At 40.3% G+C, this 25,637-nt stretch overlaps 1 protein-coding gene across 1 annotated transcript; it reads right to left on the reverse strand.

Moving 5' to 3' along the window:
* Nucleotides 1-21,917: 21,917 nt before the first annotated feature.
* Nucleotides 21,918-23,234, reverse strand: LOC135467246 (tyramine receptor 1-like). The gene has a single exon (XM_064745011.1). The coding sequence runs from the start codon at nt 23,232-23,234 to the stop codon at nt 22,050-22,052; it is 1,185 nt and encodes a 394-aa protein (XP_064601081.1). The 3' UTR covers nt 21,918-22,049.
* Nucleotides 23,235-25,637: the final 2,403 nt, after the last annotated feature.

The following is a 25,637-nucleotide window of genomic DNA, read 5'->3' on the forward strand; positions in this document are numbered from 1 at the left end:
GTACCGTATGTTGCTCATCAATCCTATCCGGCCGATGGCTGCGGCTCTTATCCGTCTTGGTAAGTGCCCATGGTGTAACCGATGCCGGGACCGCTTCATGCCAATTCTCTCAAACCAAAACCACACACCGGGGAAAACGTGTCTGGTAAAGCAGCTGTCTGCAACTGTTATCGTGAAGCATTTGCTACAGAATTACACAAGCTTTTCCAGACGTGTTCTCTGTTGGGTTTGTTATGAAGAATCCGGTAGTTATATCACAGACGCCAAGAGAGAGACGTGTTGAACAGGTGGATACTAAGGCTGGACAATATCGAATGAATGGTGTAAATTTAACCGGACACAAGGCAGTCCACTGATGAAAACCATGCGTTCACCTGGCTTGAGACGTCAAGAAGTGTGGAGCCCTCTTCTACTCGGGTGCGGAGCAATAACAAACGAACCTGACAATCCGTAAGCATCAGGAGGGTTTGGAAGTCATTACAGATACATGGCTAGGGTTACACGTACATTAGATTCTATGGCGTCCAAACTCTGAATATATATCACGTGGAGTGACTGGCACATACAGTTATCTGCCTGAAAAGTAACTGGTTTACAGAGACTTTTAATGCTTTAACCATGAACGAATTTGAAATATTTTTGCTGCTGGAATTTTTTCTTTTAGGGCAGGTTAATATATTACTTACATACACAGCTTACAAATACTTACATAAAATGAAAGATAAACAAAATCTTGCTACTGCCTCGTTGCTTTCAATTCTGACATCTCATGTCTGTGTCTGTAAACGTAGCTGTGGGAAGGTTTGATGTTGCACTCATGTACAGAAGAAATGAGAAACCAAGAATAGTCCAGATTTAGTAAACGATCATCACCTCCCCCCCCCCTCCGACTTTCACTATGACTGACTGCTTTCTCTAGAGGGAAAATGCATGTTATTAAGTTCATTATCCCACAAATTATTTTTAACGTCCCTATGCAATAAGATTTTCTGCATGACGGCCATTTTATTTCACAAGCTGGAATCTTGTCTCTAAAGTCGTTCCCCAGCGCTGGACCTGCCACACTGCAGATAAATAATTTAATCTCCTCCAAGTCGATTCCGATCATTTGAAACGCAGAAAAAAACAACGATAGTATTTGGTGATGAAACATCAGAAAATCTACTTCACTACGACACAGTGATCTTTGACCTCGTGACGTCAAAGCTGTCAATCGCTGAAAGTAAGGGCGCTTCCCTGTGTTTACACACAGCATACAGGAAACAATGGCTTTACTTTTATAACTGTAATTTCGATTTGATGCCATGCTGACGTGTTGCATGTGTGTGACTGCAGTAATAAACGTAGCGTACGAGTGAGTGAGTGCTTGAGGTTTAACGTCGTACGTAACAATTTTTCAGTCATATGGCGACGAAGAAATCCTTAGGGTGCATGTAATGTGCCTCCTTGTTGCAGGACGGATTTCTACCGCTCTTTTATCTAGTGCTGCTTCACTGAAGCGCCTCGTAACGTACGAAAAAAGTTACACAGATTGCTTAAAGAGGCCGCAGACTGAGAAAATGCCAACTAGACTTAGTCGAAAACATTTATAGGGATACAGAGGACTCGTAGGCCTGTTGGGTATCTGTATTTCTCAGTAACCTGGACATTTTATAAGAGAAAACCAAAGGACGAGGTATATCACACAACAAAGTAAACCAAAGTGCAAAATGTTCAAAACAACATGCTGTAACGCAAACAGTAGTACGATGAAAGACGACGACAAGCAATATGGGCCGCGATCACCCCCAGCTCAGTTCACACCTCGTCATATAGTCTAGATGTGGGTGTGTATCCGATCCCGGGTTCCATTCAATTAATTTCAAGCTTTATTTGTTTGTCCAGGTGGTATTTTTAAAACCATACAAAAATTACATCGACTGCTACTGTACCAGTGTTGAGCAGCCGACTGCTCACGCCACTACCATTAGAGTTCCGATTAACCCGACTTGTCCGTCGTGTCCTGTCGTGTTGCTTGCTATTTAGCTACCTGCCAAAGCTTGTCAAATTTTCCACTAATATGACCGTCATCCAATGGATCTCCAGTTCCTGCAAGGCAAACCCAGAAAACGTGTTTCTGTCATCTAAAGTGACTGGAATATGAGAGCAAATCGGTCATCGTAACGCCCAATTACTTCATGTATGAGATTGTCGGGGACCCAATGCAACTTCGTTATATTCCAAAATATAAAACTGTTTTATTTATATGGTTTTCAGGGTTCCAGGTTCGAGTTAGAAAGTTTACAGGTTGGGATAATAACAGAAGATGACACCATGGTTCCTGGCAAAGCACAGTGGGTATCTGGATATTTCCCCAGGCCAATGCTTCACAGGACTTCTGATGAGTACATCGTCCCTCGCCCCCCCCCCCACTCCCCAGAGGTATCTTGCGTGACTTCGCCCAACTAGTGCTCAGCGGCAGACAAGATAGGCAGACAGTTCAACTTTATTGTTCTTTTTAAAATGGAATGGGTTAATATTTTATATTTTATACATGCAGTTTACAGACTAACATAACAAAAATATTGCGTGTAGGAAATGGTTGGTGTGAACAGGGGAAATAGGGATCTTCTCTAACGCCTCCTAACTTCTCCATTACATGCCCTCCGATGACTGAGGTCGTCTTTGGATTTTTTATGCAGCAGATTTATTTCATTGCTTTATTTGATCGCTTTTTTTTAAATAGTCGCACTTTGACAGACACCTGATATCTGCCTTCTTCTAACATTTTCACTTAATCCCAAATCAAAACAGAATTGATATTATTCTCGAAAGCAAATATGTAAATACTTATTTGAACCGTTTCGGAGCCCGGATGTTTAAAGCGCCCGTCTCGAAGTCTCGAAACCCAAGATCAAACCCGGGTTGGGGCAAACCAGAGACTTGTTGCTGCCTCGCTTGGCTCAGCGCTAAGCATTCAGGTTAGGGCAAGGCAGCAGGATAAGTTGGCCGGCTGTCAGTATAATGTGACTGGGTGGGTTGTCATATCTGGTGTCTTCGGTATGATGCTTCAGTGGCGGCAGCACTTTAGCGGCAAGGACTCTCCTTGCCACTAGAAGACACAGTATACTTCGTTTTCACTTCGTTACTGAAAAATTGCTAAATACGACTTCAAACCCCAAGAATACATACATGCATAATTCTCGGTGTTTGTAATTTTAGTTGTTAGTTAATAATTATATTCACTCCGACTCTTGTGTACGAAGTTTGAATTGAGTATACAACACACTGGTATAGTGAGACAGCTTGACATGTGCCATGTAACCAGTGTAATAAATCCGTGTACTTCAGTTGTATCCTAACTGTTCATTTTAATGTTTGAATGGTAGCAAGTTATAGCAAGTAAAAATGACAAAAGGATAATTCATACCCGGTACATGTGTAAGGTGTCCAGAATTCCACAGTGGAGAGCAGTGTGTTGAGAAACCTTCAGCAATGTGTGAGCCATAGGAGTCCAAAATAATGACTTTCCAGAAAGGTACTTCCCTAGTAGATAGATTATTCAACACATCATGACATTATTTACAACCGGCCTTTAATGAGGGTGTCACTGAGGCTGAAACTCAGTCTCGTCTTATGCTGGGAATCTGGAGTACACCGCATACATCCACCTATCATTCACTGAGTATGGCAACCCTTTGCCTCTCGATTGTTGTCTTGGGAGGAGTTTTCTATGATTCGAGTTCACTTTAAAATACCCAGCTTTAAAAGCTTATATAGAAAAAAAATGTTATTTTCCAACAACAACACTAAGCCAGGTACATAGGATCTCCTGATACTTTACCGTGAAACGAGCCATTCAGCCTAGCTAAGAATACCTGTTTGCGTACATACATGTATGTTGCCTTCGAATAATTGTAGAAAATATCTTGTTTTATTTTTTGGAATGCCAAACGGATCAAATGCAGAAATCCAGTTAAGACTCGATTCATGAAGTGCAATCTCACAGAAAGGAGTATTGTGGCGTCAGTTTTTTCCAATACCTGGTTAGAGTACATTTTCCTATCTATCGATACCAAAAGGACATAAAAGACAGACCAAAGACGAAAAAAGATGTAGGTGGAGTGGACATATAACTGCCCAAACATTCTCTGACCTGTTGAAGGAAGGAAATCAGAAACCGGTCGTTTATTGCTGTTACCAGGCACTGGGTATTTTCCCAATCTATTATTGAAAAGTTATAAATCGTGATGAACGTGCCAAGAACTTTAGCGGCGGAGCTTAAGAGGCGCCAGTCAGTGGGACTTTTGAATAGACCGAGCCTTAATAAGGACCATATATTAGCACACTATCTGACATTACCAAATTCGAATCACCCTCAATCATCTCCTCGGACGCTTTGATGCGCTGTATTTGTTCACAGTCATAACCACGGAAGCAATATCTTCCCAAAGATCATCCGGTTAAACACGATTTTATCTGCAGGGTGGCCGATTCGACAATACCTTTCTTGCGCTCCCTCCGCCAATGTGCAAGGACCTATTTGTAAGGCAGCCAAGGAGCAGGAACAGTTATGTTATCAGAATATGGACAAACATTTGAGACTTTACAAGCCAAATCATATATCATTGTGCCTCCATGCGATACTATCTTTATAGAGCCTATGATGTTATTGTGATTTGTATATAGACCTAAATAAAGTTCTTTTCAAGCTGACAATGCAAGTTTGATATACATAATTAAAGACGTACCGCACAGAGTGTAAAACCACAGTAGCGACGACAGTATGGTAGCTGATATTTCTCGGATTTAGAAAAGAAACTATTTTATTGAATTATTAAAAGAATGTCCTGGTCTCCCAATAACCGTACCCTATTACATATCAAACTGTCACGAGACGGTCGTTCTTTGTTTATTGCACAAAATATTTCGTAGTTCTTATCCACTCGATTTTCTTCTGTATCCCTACCAGACGCCTAAGATATTTAATACATATGATTTTTGTTTATGACGGTCAAAATACTTGTTTGTTCTACCTGTAAACTTGATACATATAGAAAATATTTTGAATTTTGTTAAGCTCAACTACACAAATAAACAAATACATATATTCTGGTGTACACTGTTCCAAAAAAGTTTTACATTAAGTTAAAACTGAATGAATCCGTTTGTCCTCAGGAATATAAAGCACTTGCGCATGTATAGAGGGTAAAAGCAGAGCACTTTGATGAGTATAAATCGGTGAAATCCGGCCTCTTTCCAATTTACCTTAGGTGTTTCTTTTTTAATGCATATAATGTTAAATATTAGTTTGCACACGCTATAGCACAATGACTTAATCGACATTGGGTAAAATAATCTGGTGATTCTTATATTACAGTTTATTAGAGTGAATGAGTGCTTGGGGTTTAACGTCGTACTTAACAGTTTTTCAGTCATATGACGACGAAGGAATCCTTAGAGTGCCTCGAGCCATGGTTAAGCAATGGTAAGGGACAAAAAGAACATATTATAAGTTGCGATCACATTATAAAAACATTATAGTGGTCACTAAAGAAATGTCAATGGATTTTTGATTTAATTTTGGTTGTGATCAGACATGATGAGATTACATCATTTTCTTTTGCATACTAGTATGTCATCGAAATTAAGAGACCTCCTAATCATGAAATACGCACGTTGTCTGAAATACATGTAAATATTTTATTGAAAAGTATATTGCCTTTTTCATATACTGCTGTGTGCATAAGCTTGCTGAAATCACAGAGTAGTCGTTAACCTTGGAGAAAATAAAAGTGGAGTCAGCGGGAACCCAGGTATGCTATATGAGAGAAACACTAAAGGCAAAGACCACTCTAAACTGAAACATGTATCAAATGAAAGACGATTAAACACTGTTCAGGAAAATAGTTGGATTTTTTTTTTACAATTTGTTGACCCTAGTAAAATGCATTTGAATATTTTATTCTATGATGGCCTTTCCTGCCCACAGTGGGACCAGTGACGTCACAAAAGGTTTTTTCTACTTAACACACATTACACTGCCACATTTTATCATTCAAAATACATATGCATAAAGATCTATGAATGCATTCGTTGATTTGACCTTGAAACGAATTATTCACTTCAAAACGTATAGATGTCATGTAATTGATATCTTCTGTTTCACAACAGACCAATGTAGAATCTGATCTTTCAACACAATTTTACACGGTTAAAACAATTCTAAAAAAATAAATCCAACTATTTTCCTGGCCAGTTTTTAATGGTCTTTCATCTGATATGTATTTCATGTTAGAGAGCCCATTGCCTTTAATAATATAATACCTCTATGCCACTGAATACACTTTCTCCTTTGTTTCCCGTTATTGTTGATACATTTTATCTATATCAGAACATCGCTAAATCCGATATGGATTTCTATCCGCGAGCGTATCAATTCTACATTCCAATTAGAACGATATTGGAATGAAAACACCGAGTTTCTGAAAAGGATAAACTCGAATTGCCATTGTTGTTATGGACAGTTTAGCCCACAGCCATTCGTGTAGAAATGATAACTGCATCCAATGCTGTCTAGTCGCCCTCCAAAAATGCAACAGCCTGACATGTATCTGCGGTTGTTTTAGTTACCCACCTCTGAATGTGTACGCCCCACAGCATTATATGTTATATACGAAGCTACGAGTTGATCTAGCTGAAAATAAACGCAGTCGTCCTCGATGTAATTAACCTCGTTGTACACTTACATCTAATGTGGGAAATGCAGTCTTCATATTTATGATCTCAGGCACAAGTTAGATTTTGTATTGACGTGTGAAGAAAACCGACATACAATTGCTATCTGTAGATCGTACTGAGACATTTTGGCTACGTATCTATTTTGCTTGCCCCAAAATATCCGTGCGTGTCATTTCTATATTCATGCGCATTTGAAAGCGTGCGCTAAATGCACTCCACACGTCATTAACCAAAACCTTTGAGCTGGACTTTCAAAACTGGCCATGACTGTTGTAGCATAGGGCCATTTGTATAGAAATAAGTTTTAGTCAGTGAGTACCCCATACTGTTTGTTTGATAAGAATATACTTTAATCTGATATGCATTTGTAGTATTTAAATTAAAAGACCTCTGATGGTACGCTGATTGCTGTAGAACGTTGGTGGACGGGGGTGGAAGGTGACGAGCAGGATAGATCAGAGACATAGAAAACCAGACATTGCACGACTAATATGTCCACAGAATAACACGTCAATTAAATGGACTTTTACCGCTGGCATGAAGGGATTCCCAAAACGGTTCATCCGAGCTACAGTAAACTTGTACGCCTTCATGGCAATTAGGTGCCTCGTATTGTTACATCTATTCTGGGAAAAGCCGCCTTTACATGCTCCCTCCCACCAAAAAAACAAAAAACAAAAAAAAAACAAACAACGCCCCCCCCCCCACCAAAAAAAAAACAAACAAAAAAACATGTGCTTAAAGAGACTTTGAGGGAGGAGTGTGGCTATGTGGTAACGGTGCCCCGGTCACTCAATGCATGGGCTCAATCTCATTCTCGAACAGGGAAAACTCCATTTTCCTTAAGGTCCTTCGTGGTTAGAAGCTCTCGATGTTGCAATCTCGTGTGGTATTACATATAGTTCTTTGCTGCTTTTATTCAACCGGATTGACGTATATGTCACACGTTGCATTGTTTGCCAATAAGTTTTTTAAATAAATGAATTAAATAAATGCATAAAGGAGGGTAAGGTACTGTATTGAATTGTGATATAAACAGCTACCTAAATTCTGCTGTTGGGACACATATCCCGTTGTTCCATCAAATCTAATATCATTCAGTTTGCTTCTCTGATTTATTCTTAATTGAATGACGTTTTGTACGCCTTTCATGTTGATAAATAAAACAGTTTGCTTTTGAGCACATTACATTCGTTAATATGATTGTGTGTTTGGAGGATAATATTGGTTGTATCACCTGGTTGTCTCTAGTCACCGACATCTTTGTGTGGCAGTTTAATGACTCTTTAGTGTGTATTTGTCATCCATGTACACTCTTGTTTAGCTGAGTTTTACAATATATGACAACTCGTTGTAAATTCCCCAAGCTGTGCCACTGGGTGAAAACGTTAGAGTTACTCCATGCTTATTTCTTTGAAAGCCCTTATCTAAAAGTTTTTTTACTTTTCGTACTGGCTGCCAAAAGAGGGCTCGTTGCTTGGCGGAGTGAAAGTTGCACCACGAAGCAGTAAACAGGACTTTTCTGCAGAGCAGGTCACGGTGCCTTGTGAGCGAATCCCATCCCGTGGGAATGGAATTCTCGCTTTATCAGGCTTCTTTTGTGCGAGTGTCGCGTCGTGAAAAGAGTACTTAACAGACAGTGCCTACACAAATCGTGCTGCTGACCCGATTACAAATCAGATAAAACGTCTTCTGTGGAATGTCGAGATGAAAACAGTGAAAGAATAGGATGTCCCAAAACTACCTGTGTTATACATATATCTTCCATTTATTACTATTTACTACATACGAATGCGTGTAAAATACTCACAAGAGACAGAGAGATGGTATATTTTAGATAGAAAATGTTTTAGGTTAAGTAATTCTTTTGGCTTGCAGTGTTTACATAATAACAGCGTTCTCTACTGAGGCTTATGCTTTAGGAAACAGCCTTTCAGTTTTAAGGAAAACTAATATATGCATATATATCTTCATTTTCCTCAGCAAGAAAGGTTGTTTTCTTATGTTGCCATACTCTCTTCTAACTCGACAAGAAACACAAACCGACCTCAGTCACCTAGAAATGATGCATCATTGCGAATCACAAACTCTCATGATATAATTTGTATGGGTTCTGGCATCCTATACGCTTTATCAGGTCGTCGGTGTAGCCTGACCTCATGCGGCACGTATCCTATTTCACACTGCCGGTGAGATCAGTGACCTTGTGTGACAAAAGTGCACACCTTGTATTGTACTTCACTATATATTGTTTGTATTGTGTTAAGAGTACAGTTCGTCCTTTTTAACAATATATCGTATATAAAGGTCACTGTTCTGTATAGCAAGCATTTCGATTATTTGTCCTATCCATTCGTATGAGACCTTGGTGACAGTAAACACTGAAAGGCCCACGATAGGTAGATTGCAGGTACGGTAGAGTCTTACTTTAAATCTGAACGTCAAACGTCAAAAGTATGCTATCATTCGTCAAGTGTTGGTGGTTTAGTTCGAAAACTTACCATCATTGTTTGATTGAAAGATTCTTGAATATAGCGTTAAAGAGGTATTACAGTGCTTAGACCTGTATGCCTTAAAAAAGTTAAATGATAAGGATCGAGATAGTCTGAATTGCTTTCCTAAATCGTGCAAAAATTGCAATCAATATTGCATCCTTGGATTCGGAGGATGGCACGTAAGCACGTTTTCTGTCGTTTAATATTTTTGCCTGGTCTGACGTCATGCAAGAACAATTGGCATTATTCGTCACTGAGGTATTGCAACAAATGACGTCATACTTTCAAACGCGCGTCATTAAAATCATGACACCATGTCGTTCGGCCCATACGTATCCTGGGAAACACCAGAAGAGAGGCCTGTTATTTGACTTGTATGTCTGAATCGATTTTCACAGCTGTACAGTTTCTTTATTACTTATATAAAGAAGCTACCGGAGGCTTCGTTCTTTTTAACTGCTTTTAATCATGTATGTTTATTTTTGTCGTATTTTGAATGTTGTCGTGATATAGAAAGCCATTCATTGCTCCCTTGTTTTAAATATGCTCTCGTCACGATATGGTTGAAATATTACCTATGTGGCTCTAAGCCGTAATCATCCATCCATTCATTCATAACCTGGCTGTATATGGTGAGCCATTGGCAGATAATTGGTATATATCCTACAAAACACGTAGTTACATCACTAATAAACCATCCTATGACGTAAACCTGAGTGGGGTCTTCGATGGCCCCTATCGACCTTTCCTCGCCCATGGCCAATAAGGTCACCTGTTCGAATCCGGTCTTGGTAGCTCTTTCTGAGTCTTGGTCATGTATCTGGCGAAGTGCCTTTCCCCCACGCTAATCTCAGTCTCCCCTACTCATTTAACCAGGCCACAATCACCAATCAAATAAATAAATAAACAGAAAAAAAAAACAACTAAATATAGCATATGTGTTCGCGATACTAAATTCACTCTCAGTTGCCTAGTGCATGCCATAAATTTTGTCGCTAGAGAGCGTCCTTCCTGTTACACGTATACCCTTTTTGTATTACGTACATGCCCTAAATATGACACCATATGTGATCAATCGATAACAGTTCACTAGTTTTTCCTACCACCATGTGGAACAGTGCATAGCAGTAGTTCAGAGTTATATACTCACGAACTTACTTGTATTGACAATCACCTACTTATTGAAGAACTTCTTGTGAGACCGGACTGTGTTGCCCAGCAGAGTTTGATTAAACATCTCCCTTTATTGTGAGTACGGACGACAGCGTACGGAATGGTGAAAGCTAACACAATGGCTTGTTTCCACCGGCGGACATATGGCGGAACTGTTTTATGTGCTGCAATTTACGTTCGGCAAACAATCGTCTGTTTTATCCCTTCTCAACTGCCTTTACTTCAATGACAATTAGTTACAGTATTCCAGGTTTCATTCAAGCGTGAAACATATCAAACGAACCGTAGAATCGAGCTATAGAGCCCGGGGCCAGATACTCTGACCAGCCATTATGGATTATAGATATTAGCCTGAATAGACCCCTGTAGATGTCTGGCAGATGGAGCCGTCCAAGGATTGAAGGCCTCCAGTTTTTCATCTATGTCTGTCAGCTGTTTCTCCGACCCAGCATTCGCCCTTATTACACTCATCGTGTTTAAATGTTGCCGTAGCAACCGTGCAGTCCTAACCAATGTCCCGATTGTGAGCTCCCGCATCACAAAATATGCTGGTTTCCATGTCAGTGGTTCAATGCTTTTTTTGGCAAAACTACTGACACCTAAAAGACGAAAAAGAAAACCAAGTCTCTTCTCATAAATGATGGAGAGCTCATAACGTCGCAGATGGTAAAGTTGGGCTGTTTCGTGTTACAGAATTGCGACATACATGCAGGTCATCACTTTATAAGCAACCTGAGAACATTTTTTCTTTGTTAGATGGCATCTGTTGCTCGTCTAGGCCTTCAGGTGTAGCTTTGACTCTGCGCTTTAGTTTCTGACTGTATATAATTCTAATTTTTGGGAGTATCATTTTCACCATAACCCGATATATTCTGAACATACCCCGGATTGCCGACACGATGTATAGTGCATGTGATAATCGCACGATACTCCTGGGTTTGTTATGAATTCATTTCGATTCTTGTTAGACACATGGGGACTCTGGGAAACGATAATGGTGTATAAGCAGATAGATTTTTTCTTCTGTGCTCTACGAGCAAAATTTATATGTTATCCATGATTTCACAGGCAGGCACGCCTCCAACTATAGGCAATCTCATCTATTGGTAATGAAATATAACTTTCTTTGATATCTACCGCACGCAACATACCGGTTTCTACTGGTGGCTATTTCCACTAGTCACGTCTTTATCTTGTGCACAACCGCTTGTCCCTTACTGCTAGGAAGGCATGATTACACCCACTCCCCATTCGGTGCTTTTCCGTGCGGCTATAAATACCTAGACGCTGGTTTAACTAACCATTCTGACACAAGCGAAATTTGATACTAGCCGTTATCCTTGTCCAGGATAATTGCCACTTTCAGAAATGGCAGTTTTCGGGGAGTCGTCTTTGTCTCGAAACTCTAAAGCTGAACTCTTCGGGACAATCACTGTTGTTATGGTCAACCTACAGCATCACCGACCATAGCCTGACAGCCGAGACATGCATGGTGCTTTATAGGTTACTTAGAGCGTCGTGGACAGATATCAAAAGGACTGACCAGAAACTCTTTGACGGCTGTTGCATACATGAATGTCTGTGTAGTATACTGTATCACTGCCAACAAGAATAAAGACGTTAACCACTCACTTGGCGGAAATCTGTCTGGCACATTACAATCGATCTTCATTAATACACCTGTCTGGCACGAAACACGTGAAATGTTTCAATTGTCTCAGATCAAAGGCGATATTCAGTATTACACCTGTCTGCTTACACTTCTTTATTACACGTGTCTGACACAAAATAGGTGGATTTTAATGTTACACTTGTCTGAAACCAAATTCAGTATGCAGCATCGTGGCAGTTATCAGTCGAATTTAAACATTACACCTCTTTCACCATTCTGGATTCGCAGACTGGTGTTTTCTGTTGTGTATTTTAACACGACATAATTCAGTTTTATGAATGACGTCAAGTTACGGCCAACCTGCTGCGAAAACTGGATTTGAACACGCGATCCATTAGTCAAGGGGAAGCCCACTTCCGTTATAACTTATTAAACGGCACTGTCATCTATCTGACACTACAAAGTAGGTCCACAGGGCCTCACGTACCAGGCCCGTAAGAGTCGATTTGAAAAATTATACCTACATGACGCGAAAAGTGCAATTTCCCCCATTTACATCCATCCGAGATGCTTCGTCCGAACTTTGATATTACAATATATCTGAGAGAATGAACTCGAAGTTCAATATAACACGTATCTGAGAGAAAGCATGCATATTGCAGTATTGCACAAATTCACACGTTATATCCAAACATCAATATAACACGTTTCTGAGATGATGCGTTGGTAGTTCCTTTATCTAGTGGCAGGATACATCTCAGCTTCAACACTTCTATTGATTTGGATCGATTATTTCGATATACCTCAGACCTTCATTAGCGTTGTAGTATAATAACTTCAAGAGTGTATGACAAGATGAACAGGTCTACATCAAAATAACCCAGTATTTCTAGACTTCAACACGTTGCGCCTGTCCGACAATTCAGATATTGCTGTAATTATGAATTCTTCACCTGCACGATGGTTTTCGGGTTTATGGAAGGGGGAACTCAGAGTGCCTGGAGTGGTTGAGAAACACTCTGACTGAAAGACGCACTACATACTAGGTGAAGTAGGTAATTAACAGTGAGGTGAAGAATTCTATACCCTGACAAATTTACCGTTTCCTTTCTACAATAGCGGTCAGTTTCATGGGTGAAGGAAATTGGACTGCCTGGGGAAAACGACCAACCGGTGGCAAGTGGGTTAGAAACTTTTCTACATGTGACGTGCGATAAGACAAGCGAAGCGATCTGAAAAGTACTCTAGTCACTCCAGCTACAGTGAACCCAAAGCTGGGTTTGAACTCACATCTCCTCATCTGCCAACATGGAATCTTGGTGCATTTTCAATCTGGCAAGGTGTCCCAGGGTTCTGCCTTGTGTTTGTAACGCAGGAATCACTTACTATAGAGCAACGACGTTAAGTTTGTCCCCGAGTACACATCTACCGGAAATAAACCAGTCACGGTGCCACATGTCACGAACAAAATATTCACCCTCGGTGCAAGCTCACTGTGTAAATCAAATTGTTTGAATTGCTTTAAAAGCGTTGTCGATAGTTTACTATGATCAAGACTCCAATAGTAATATTAATAAAGATACAGTAATCTGAACAATTACACATTTAAGGCTGACATTAAATTGCATATCGGACCGACTCTGCTGGCACATTCCATCCTAAAGGCTTTGCTCATGATGATGCTGTGATCATGATGGCCTGTTCTCGCCTAAACACAGATCACTGAATTTTCAAATAAGCCTACACCTTGTGCAGATTTTAGAACACTTTGTTTGTTCAGCTGTAGCGAACGAAAGCCGTTCAACGTGGATCATTCCAGCATTGATTTTTCTTACAGTAAATTAACAAAGCTGTAATTCAGTTATTCCAGATTTAGCCAAGAAGAAAGCTATCAAGAAAACATATGGTATGGATATTTATACGGTTAACCTAGTGAAGTGCGTGTGTAATATTAATATGCATGCCGTGTGCCCCTGGAACTGCTATAGAGTCGACCGTATATGCGTGCTCTAATCCATTACTGTGAGACTAGGGACATGTCGGCAATGTGAAGCTACTTGTCTTTCATGACTGTTGCTAGGTTTTAGTGGCTTGTGGGACTTACGTCTATATGGGCGTTGGTTGATGTCCATGTCATCTACTAATCGGATTAAGTCTTATCTTTTCTAAACCAGACGGAACATATCAATCGATTTATAGTCTTTGCCATATTTGTTAGAGTACAAATGTATACACTTAGTGCCCGAAAGAATGGGTTTGTCAAGCTGAAGTGAGAGAGGAAGGATGGATGGGAGAGAGGGAGACAAACTGGATGAGCAGGTTGATTAAGCCGGCAATCGTTTGTCTGCCAGGCCGCACACTATACCCTCCGGACATCGGGATACGTCCTGTGTTCATAGTGTTCAGAAATAATTTACCTCGGAGCAGTTAAACCCTCAAATCCCAGACGAAAATATTTCAAGATTAATGCGTTATTGAAGAGCTAAAGCAAGGAGAGTTAAGAGGGTACAAGGTTTCAAAATGTGAAGCGACTATGTCAAATGCTGGTAAGCAGAATGGATATGGTTATCTCTTGAGATGAAGTGCACCAGAAAAATAATAAAATAGTGCACGGGGTAAGTTCATACAAAATTCCAGTACAACACTTAACACAGTATTAGCCAAAATGCATGCGGCCAGTTCATTGTAGCAGATATGTCGGTATCTTGCGCCGGCTTCAACGAGTTCTCACGGTCGGATTATTTCATTCGTTGCACTACCGTGAAATGTTCCTGTTTAATCTTATTTATAGCCGTACCACAAATGAGCACAGTTCTCTTTTTTCCTGACACCTTTGCTATTATAAGCAACTTTACAACATACGTTAACTGTTAAATTAATATGACGTCATAGGCAATTGACATCAATGATCTTAGATGTTCGTTTCATTAATTTTTCCGGGAAAAACGTTTTGTTCACATGTATCATGTGATGTCCTTTCTTCTGAGGAGCTAAGCATGCTGGTGAATAACTTGTGGTCAATTGCAAAGGTTCCTACTGGTTTTATAACAACCTCAAAGGAATATTACGTATGGTATGGAACGACACTTTCCCTTCATTCACCCATGCCTATGTATTCTTCCTCCTTCGAGTAATATTCTACTGTCACCTTATTCTCACCACCACAGTTGGCATAATCATTCTTATTTTAAAGTGAAATGCTATATTAAGTTGCACGACTGTAATCTTCTTTTCTTGTTTGAAATGAAAGGTCGACTTTCCAGATGACACATACAGCTGAATGCACTTGACACAGACACACTGTTGGGCTCACCAAATGTGATGAGATTTACTCTGAATTATTCATATCATTAATGGAATCCTTCCTCTGCACATTTATTCTCCAGCTTCAGATAAATTTGAATAAAAAAACGAAGAATCGTGAAAAGATAACGCATCCTTGTTATTGCCAGCCGTCTTCCATTCTCGGATTTCAGAGGCTATAAAACAGCATGTCGAGCATTCAGGTATATTTTTATTCGCAGTGATTATAATTATCGCCAAATTCGGCAAAAGAACTGACTATTAAAGAGACGCGTGTGAAGGAAGATAACACCGTGTGGGCTTTGGCTGTGCAGTGGATTAGAGTCACATTCAAAATGGTGATGTTTGATTATAGTCACTATGTCGTTGACAGAAACAACCTCTATGCTGTCAGTTTTGATTTAACTTCGTTTGAATTATCTGTATACAGGCTTTTCTTCCTGTTCTTTTTTTTCTCAGAATGGCCCAATATTTTGCATATATATTTCAATCATGTGATGACTATGAAAAGTATACCATTGATTGCACGTTAGAAATTCATCACATGCCTCACAGTTCTAGTTCGTTGTCACCTATCCGGGACATCAAAAACCACCAGTACAGCAATATTCGCAGCAATCTGTCACACGCACATTCTAATCTGTGGGAACAAATCAGTTGGCTCTCTTCGTGCTCAACTAGCCCAGACAAAAGAAACAATCAACCAGTGTCAACAATTTATCACAATTTTCGCTTTAAATTTTCGGAAACCCATCAGTTTGATCATTTGGTGATCAACTAGCTTAAACATCTATAGCCATCAATCATCCACCAGTGTCACCCACTCACCCGCCTTTAACCTCGGGTTCCCAACAATTCGCTCGCTCATCGCTCACCTATCCTGAACACCAGAAACCATCAGTAGCCCATCGGTATCAACAAATCAACACCTCAGTTTAGTTTCCCTAAAAATTTACTCGCTCATCGCTGTCTCATCCTGGAGACCAGAAATCATCAATATCACAAATGCATCACCCACCCCTGTTAGACTTCAAGCTCTGATTGGTTAACACACTTGGTACTCTAGCTGGGACACCGGAAACCACCCGTTATCCATCTGTTTCAGTAATCTGTGATGAAACTATTCTATTCATTGGATTGTTCGCCGCGTAATCACTAGTCTGAACACAAGAAACCACCAGTAACTTTCAGCGTCATAAATCCGTCACCCACTTATTTTAACCTGTATGATATCATTGGTGTCCTCACTCTTGGTTCATCCATCCCGAACTCTTGAAACCATCAGTGCATTTGTCGGTGTCAGCATTCTATCACCAGCCCATTCTGGCCTTCAGGAACTCGCTCATTACTCACCGAAATTAAAGACCCACCAGTAACCCATTAACGTCACCAATCTATCACCCACCCATCTTAAAAGTCAAGAACGCATGAAACTCTTCAGGCAATTACCATGAGGTGAGATCGTCATTTAAGCTGGTAGCCAGTTTAGTCCATCAGATATTATGAAAAATTTAATTTTTTAGGAAAACTAAGAATTTATTACGAAATTTATTACTTGTTTTGCACTGCAGTGAAAATGTAGCAATCATAACTTGAAGGTATAATAAAATACTTTATCAACAGAACTACGGTTGCCCCATCTGGACTTTAGGCAGCTTACTGTGGATATACGAACAAAGCCCCTTAGTTTTCAGTATTATGTAGACCGTAAATGGCTATAATAGAGGTATCCATCTGGTTCCTACATGTAGTGACTAATTACCTGGAGTTAAATGGGAGCAGTTATATGACCCCCGCACCTTGCAGTCACCGACTCTCCTTAACACAGTGATATATCTGGTGTATAACTGTTTCAGGAAACCGGCCAGTTAACATATTTTTTAAAATTTTATTTGATTGGTGGTTTACGCCGTACTCAAGTACTCACTTATACGACGGCGGGCGGAAACCGGGCAGAACCAGCATGAGTTGGACTTCACCTCACACCGACCGCATTGGTGACAGACTCCTGGGTCATTACGCTGCGCTAGCGCGCTAACCAACTGTGCCACGGAGGCCCCGGTCAGTTAACAGAACTATTCCACCCTTTACAGGGAATCTCTATGTCTTTCAATGGGCTGTTCCATGTCTCTTTTTCATCAGATGTAGTCATTGAATTGATTTTACATATATATAGCCTGCATAGTCGACTTAAATTCACGACTATCTCCTCAAACAATCGTGTATGCACGAGCTAATCCGCGGACTAAAGTAGTCCGGTTGTGGGTAACCCGGGCTTTGATACTCCCTTCGACGATGGCTAATTGCGAAGCCTGACAAACATCTCTCTATCAATTATTAATTCCACATCAAAAGTTAAAGGTATGAAATGATGGCCATGGGCTACTTTCATACCACTGGCGTGTGACTTACTCTCAGGTTTCAGTCCCCAAAGGCGACTGATTTTGATTAATTAGCAGTTCCATATTAATTGGGAAATTCCCTGACAGGGTTACATTATTTTGTAACTTGAATGGCAAAAACAACCTGTAGTACAAATAAAATAATCCCGCCGAGTGCGTTGTAAATTGGCAGTAACACTGTAATAAGGACACTTTAGGTGTGACATTTTCACTGCGCTCTGACTCCATGTCATATTCCGAAGTCTGAAAACGGTATCCGGATTAATTCGAGTTTTATTCAAGGCAGGACAACCTGCATGATTTTTAATCAAATCTTACAGGCATAAGAGTCACTAGACAATTTTGGCAGAGCGCAAGACATAAAAGGCATGTGTCTACTGGGAGCAAGACAATGATACATCTCGTATGCATGTAACATAAAGTCAAATGTGCATACACTTGACGGGGGAGAGGGGTGGAGGGGGTCGTGACAAAAAGCTCATCGCAAAATCTCGCGGGTCTCGCTCAGTAGCCATCAAAGCGTCTGTTAGTTAGTTTTATCACTAGAAGTTTCTGGTATACACCAGACGTTAAAACTTTTTTGGCACGATAACACCAACGATGGTATGTTAGGACAGAGCTTACGCTGGCCAGTCATATGTGTAGTCCCACACTTTAAAAAAGTCATCGATTTATTTTTTCTCGGAATTGTCTGTCAATCTTACATATTTTCTAAAAATAGTGACATCTAAAAAACACATTGATTTCTAACTTTTAATCCGGGGAGAAGATTTAGCGATGTTTCGACATCTTACACAAGAATAAATTTTCAAATAATAAATTTTCAACGGATAAATCTGAATTTCCCATCACGCTTCATACACTAGTTTTAGGACTGGACAGACTGAGCAGACGCTATTCACCACATAAAATCCAAACAGAGCAATAATCTACACATGTGTAAAGCATTTTTACATGGTGTGACGTATACATTTATCAATACCAACAATGCAACAGCGCTTGCTTGCGATAATCTCAGTTCTGTATTTGTCCATGATGTAATAACGCCAGAACAGATGTACACTGTGACAGTTCAAAGTACATGCTACGGTAACGCTTGGTTTGGCAGTCGGCACTGTATAACCTGTCTATTGACCAGCGTGCATTTAAAGACATGAACCACTCGGCAAAATATCAGCGCGTGTAACGTTGGAAAGGAAGAGGGAGCCATATCCCATTTCCGATCATTATTCTGTCTAATTTTTTTTCTTTTTTGCTTTCTATCGTTCGGCTGCTCAGTTTGAATGTAGGGTGACAAGATAATGACGACGAAACAAATTGATGGTTTCTCTTCACAAACGGTCTTTTTGTGCTCGATTGATGACTCTATCTGCCACGAGGGTCCAAGAGAAAGAAGAACTGGAGATGAAGTCCTTTCTAGCATTTAGTTACCAAGATCCAATACATTTCACCAAAAAAAATGTGTGGACGAATGCACTTACAGCCGTGTGCGTAAGAAGGCTTGAAGGGTCAGGAGCATAGATGTAAGTCCGAAGAATGACATCAGGAGGTGGGGGAGGGGGGGAGGGGGGGGGGTGGTTGTTGCGTGCATGAGTGCTAAAAAAGTTCGAAACTTACATCTTTATATCATCCGAGAGGTGTATATGTGCCTGTCATGAACTTCCTATCGTGTAAAATCATAACAGATACAACAAAATGTTGAACTGATATCCCCACAAATTATCCACAGAAGTCATCGTGATATTCTGCTCAGATAATACTTGTCTTAAACACAAAAGCGCGCAGACAAAAGCTGTGAGGCATCGAAGGGACATCAAGTACACGAGCTTCCATTCATTCATCATTTAGTAAAAATCCACAATGCATGTAACACCGCTGAAGGCGACAATACAAAATGCAAATATTAATACTGTAGACTACATTCACTGCGAAATGGCCTCAACAAATGTTCAGGAAACAAAACCTCTGGGAATTTCCATATACACGTATTCTCTATTACCGAGAAAACATAATTATCTGACTAGCTCCTACGTAACACTTACAGAAAGATGCTCTCACAGATTATCAACAGAATAATGCTGGAGAAACCATGGACTACAATGTAGCGTAAAAGAGACCCATACATACACTTGACCCATAACGGATATACACGTACAATTAAAGTGTTTTAAACCTGAGTTAGAAATCATGCCGCAGTCAAGCCCAAGATAGCGATTCCATTTCTTTTATTGTATTTGTAAAAATGTACTCTGTAATAATGGTATGCAATGCATCTATAATTTCATGTATATAGAATATTTCTACATAGAAAGAATGTAGGAATTATCATGACTTCCTGTCACTTCAGGCGGATTGCAGCCATCTTATAACAACAGCATGTTTAAACGGTAATACATCATGGAATGGTTTTCTTCGCGAATACAGGGATGTGTAAAACCAATTTTAATATCACATTTAAAAATCGAAAACAACCTTAACATTTTCTAGAATAAATATAATCTACAATAGTGAATATAATAATTTGTAAAAAAAAAATGATGTTATGTTATTCGTCAAAGGCCGTTGAGTCAAAGATAATTGCATTGTCATATTACTTATTTGAAGTATACAGACTGAATAGACCTTTCATCGAATAACAGCGAAGTCCACATAATCAACTAAATGTGTTTCATGCCGAACAGGCCATCACATAAAACGTTAAATTAAGCGTTAAACCGGAATCACATTGGAGCTGCTTTGTCTCATCCAAACATATTATGGGTGGAGGGGACAGGGTGAACTTCAGGCCCTGAAGATCTCATTCATTCTTCCAAGGGCGACATAATATCATTTTACTTAAAATCGCGATAAGAGATTTGGTTCTTTATCTAGGTATGGTTGAGATTGTTAGAATTTCAATTTTTTTGGTTTTATCTGTTTAACAAGGGTTGAAACTACGGTTTTACATCGGCTAGATGATGTATAAGCATTCATCATTATTACATCAACTGTTGCAATCAAAGAACTGATTGATCTGAAAAGTAATTGTTGACTTAAAACTCTTTTACATGGTTCACGAGTGTTACACGAATGTCGGGCTTGCTGTCTATATTCATATCGTTCTCCACAGATTATGCAATGAGTTTTCCACGGTTTATATTTCCATCTACCGATTTCCATTGTCCTTCTGATCGATCGACTGCATAGTTGCGTCATGTATGGCGTAAACAGCATGGCGTCATTTTCTTGTGCGTTACGTGTTACCAAAGATATCACGTAAAAGTGTAATACATGTAGAGATCGACGTCCAAATGTCCCTGAGGGGCTCGGTGAGAATATCTTTCGATTTGATACTACCGCTATCTTCCCCCACATTGGAAGTTCAAACACGCTTTAGTATGGACTTAAATACCAATCAAATAAAAAGAAATGGTAAAACACACTTTCTAATATTGACCTCCTTGTCTTTTAGTCATACTCAACCAAAGAACCAGTAATTATATTATTTGACATTTGTTAACAATTTCATTTTAATCCTACTTAAGTTCCATAATTCATTTCAGATTGAAGCAGTCGATTTTATTACCAAGATACCGTAGCCTGTGCAATGCCTACTTTCACACGAGAATGTAGCTCGCGACGTTCTCTAAAGAAAGAAACTGTTTGGCCCAGGTTTGATTATTTTTTCATTGTTTGTTACTGTGGCTGCTTCATAAAAGGAATTATGAGCATCTGGTATGATATTCAGTTCTAAACACCTTCATTTAGTCGGGGTTGTACGAATTACTGCTATTCAGATGTTTTCCATGAAATATTATTTTTATTGACGATAAAATAAAACGTATGGAACAAAAACTGAATAATAAAATGTACACGGAAAAACTTAAGAGCGTTGCGTCTGAAAACAGAAGGAAACATTGCCACAAGCCAAGTCAAGGATTGCAATCAATGTAGGGCGTAAACTTAATGTGCAGGGCAGCCGCAGGGCGCAGAATTAAATACATACAAAATACACGCAATCGTTTGAATATAAACCCATGTACATGTAGTCCTTTTCGGTTAAAACGAATGTAGAGGTTTCATTGGGAATTAACCAGTTGCATAAAACAAGACATAAGCATCGTGACTTTTGAGTGGTTATTATTGCACAGGGTGAAACATCCCTACCCTATGTAGATACCGATTCCTTGGACAGCATAATTGATTTATGTGTGCATCCTGCACTCAGCTCTTATGCATAAAACCAAACCAAACTTACAGAAGTTAAACCACTAAATGAAATCCGATTGCTTTCTTTTTTCACTCACAGGAGAAAGTGTTTCTCTGCAGTTGAGATTTAATAAAAAACAATTCCCCACTCAAAATTTACAGGTAATTTCTCACTGCTTTCCAACCGCACAGTAGTTTTTTAAAAGCTTTTCGAAAATCACTGTTGAAAACGGTGTAAATAAGTGGGTTCAGTCCCGAATTAATATAGCCAAGCCAGACAAAAAATAGCTCCAGTTGTCCAATTCTTACGCAGGAATCACAAAAGGGTACGATAATGTACATTAGAAAAAACGGCAGCCAGCACAACACAAATGCTCCCATGACTACGCCTAAAGTACGAGCTGCTTTTCTTTCTTTGTACAGTGAAATCCTCTGTCTCTGTTCCAGAAACTGAGTTACAACCTGAGGTTCACCTCCTTTCGCTTTTGCTTGTTTCTCACGCCGTTTGGATTCACTAGAATTTTCGGCCTCCGAGGCGTCTTTCTGGACACTGGTTTCACTAGAGTTTTGCCCGTTTTCATCGACCCCATCTTCACAGCAGTTGTCTTTGAGGCCTCCATTAGTACTTGATCTCTTAATGATCGACTTTAATTTGGACATGGCAGCGTTTCGTGTTCTCTGCCTCAGACGCTGTCTAACGGCCAGGAATACCTTCAAGTACACAACAGACATGACGACAAGCGGTACGTAAAACGAGCCGCAGGCAGAGTACACCACATAGCTCCTCTCGTCGGTTAAGTGACAAACATGATTATTTTCATCATATAAGGTCTTACCACTGCTATTCCAACCAAACAGTGGCGGCACAGAGATAATCGTACTGGCTGACCACACTAAAAGTATCAGCAAAAGGACTCGCTTCAGCGTTCTCTTCTGAGAATAGTTGATAGGATCGTGTATTGCGTAATACCGATCCATGGCTATAGCACACAGGTTTAGAATCGAGGAGGTGCAGCAAAGAATATCACTGGTTAGCCAGAGTTCACAAAACACAGCACCTAGAACCCATTGATCATAGATATAGTCGATGACATGGAATGGCATGACCACAATTGCCACGGCCAGGTCCGAACAGGCCAATGAAACGATGAAAAAATTCTGAACATTTCGTAAAGGACGATGTGTGAAGACGGAGAGAATAACGAGGATGTTTCCAATAATCGTCACAAGAATAAGAAGCGTCATCAGTGTGCAGATTATTCCGTTTTCCAAAATACTGAGAGTACTTACATTTTGCGCCAAAGTAAAGTTGTCGGCAACTATTGCAGTTTCCTCTGTCATATCCGAAAGTGAGTGATAACCGGCAGCGTAACTATCGTATTTAAAAACATGAAATTCGGTATAGCAAACACCGAAGTTGCTGTTGGTCCAAGAGGCGGCTCACTTGCTCTGAAGGCCTGGTGTCCAGCAATCGATCTTTATCAAGTCAATACGTCCAACAGGTAATACTCGACATCCAATGAAAAAAGCCGACTGTTGCGTGGATTCGTCGAAATAAAACACCCAAAGCACCTTGGGAAGAATTCTCCGACAAGATTCCCAGATGTACAGTTATTTAGATATGGACTGAATCTCGCAATGGCAATACGACACGCCGATCTACTTTCCTATAGATAAATCACAAAATTGACGAAAGCTATCCCCTCATTACCTTGCGTAAAGAACGATACAGTTGACATTCTGTAATCAGCAGTAGGCAAAACTGCCCTCGGTGCGGCGTCTGTGTTGTCTGCTGTGGGTAGTCTATGAAGTGACGGCTGGTCAGGCGCCTCAGCCTCTGCCTGGAAGTCGTTAAACTAATGGAATCACCCATCGTGCTAGTGGAAACAGCTGCTGTTGGGCCATCCACGCGAGCAAACAGCCGTCCAGTGAAACTTGCTGTCCTTGACATGTTCATGATGCGATTGTGAACGAAGTCTAAGAAACAATACATCCATAACTCTATTTCAGTGAGATTTGGAGTGTCTGTTGGTCCGACGTCCATACAATTGCGCAGTTTCTTAATTCCACCACCTCACCACCTCATCCTTTTGTCTAGAGTTGTCTTAAAGCATTAGATTTTCTCTTTAAAGAACCGTGCTGATTAACACAAGGGTGGCCACAAAACGTCAGCTGTATTAGGAAAGCGCAAATTTGGGCTCTAAATACGCGGCACTAATCCAGGGTGTGAAGAGACGTGCTTGTAGCTGTCCCCGGAGCTCGGCTGTTTAGTCGAGCCCTTTGCAACGAAGACCCTGAGCAGACGAAATCGATTCGCCGCTCTTCTATACACAGAACAAGTAGGAATAGTACTGAAGAATGAGGTGGGGCGGGTTCACTTTATTTAGCCTGCGCGCGTCATTTTACAGAATGAGGATTTCATCAAAAATAAATATATTTCCGTAGAGAAAACGTGTTGCAGATATTTTGGACAGTGGAGGTAATTTCCACCGATGTATAAGCCTGACAGGCCTAAACAACCCATCAAATTATTTTCAATCAATTCGCATCAGATTGACATGCTTATTAAGGCTTAATTTCGACGAGCACGCTGGAAATATATGCACGTCTTTCAAGTACAGTATGATGGAAAGCCCACTTCCAGCTACCGTGACTAATCGTTGTATTTGCATTTGGCTGTGATGTAAGTGAAATATATAGCAATGAATGAACTGTCGCTCGCAGATGCACCCACACTCTGTCTCTCTAAATCTCTCGGTCTCCAAGATAGCTGGTTATAATTTTTTAAAAACGTTCATGTGAAACAAAAATACGATTTAGTTTCAACGTAAATGAATATTGTTTGACCGCGTTACAATGTAGCGGGTTACTGTTGCGACGGAGAATTCTTTGAGGAGCAATCGTACTTGCACGGCGCTTGTCCTTGTGTGACTTCTTCCCTGTTGTAGCAGTACTGTACCGTGCTGACCGAGTCTATGCTACCAACAGATAACTTTCAAATTCTGGCTGTGTTCAGATAAAAACAAAATAATAAAATATGGTTGGTTAGTGCGTTAGCGCAGCGCAATGACCCAGAAGTCACTTACCAATGCGGGCGCTGTGAGTTCAAGTCCAGCTCACCCAGTGAGGGTTATACAGTGCTTTTGTGAAAACTTGGAAGCAATCGAAAGCGTTTTATAAGGCTCAAGCAGTTTAACCCGTAAACGGGGGACATTTTTATCCAGATGAACAATTCAATGGCCTCTTCAACCTACGTTGTCTCGTCGTTGGCAGGTCTCTTATTAGAAACATACTAAAGTGAACGGAGACACAATAGCCCTTAAAAATGAAAAGCGATGCATCCCGCAGTTGGATAGCCCAGCCCATAACCGTATTAAGATATTATAGAAAAAGGAACACGTAGGCTGTAATCACAACATACGGTGTACAGTGGATAGATGTCCACCGAACTCATCTACAAATGCAGGCACCGTAATGAGTCTATTAGAGTCTATTTTGTATCCAGTCACACATGGAGAGTTTGTGTCGGTCTATTAAGAATTTCATATCCTAGACCCTCTCCCTCTCCCCTCCCTCCGCGGCAATTACTGCCTTAAACCAGGGTTTAATACGCTCTGTCCTCCCTTCTTCGGATGCTGTTAGCGAGGGCAATGAATTTGACCGTAATGCCAACAATCGAACCACATGCGTTGTACATGATGACAATCAGAGAAAGCCATAGTGACCAAACAATCTGGAAACTTG

This window comes from Liolophura sinensis, chromosome 6, assembly GCF_032854445.1.
Source record: "Liolophura sinensis isolate JHLJ2023 chromosome 6, CUHK_Ljap_v2, whole genome shotgun sequence".
NCBI lineage: Eukaryota > Metazoa > Mollusca > Polyplacophora > Chitonida > Chitonidae > Liolophura > Liolophura sinensis.

Bases quoted from the DNA above. Each gene is read 5' to 3' on its own strand.
- LOC135467246 (XM_064745011.1), bottom strand. From the start codon at position 23,234: ATGACAGAGGAAACTGCAATAGTTGCCGACAACTTTACTTTGGCGCAA.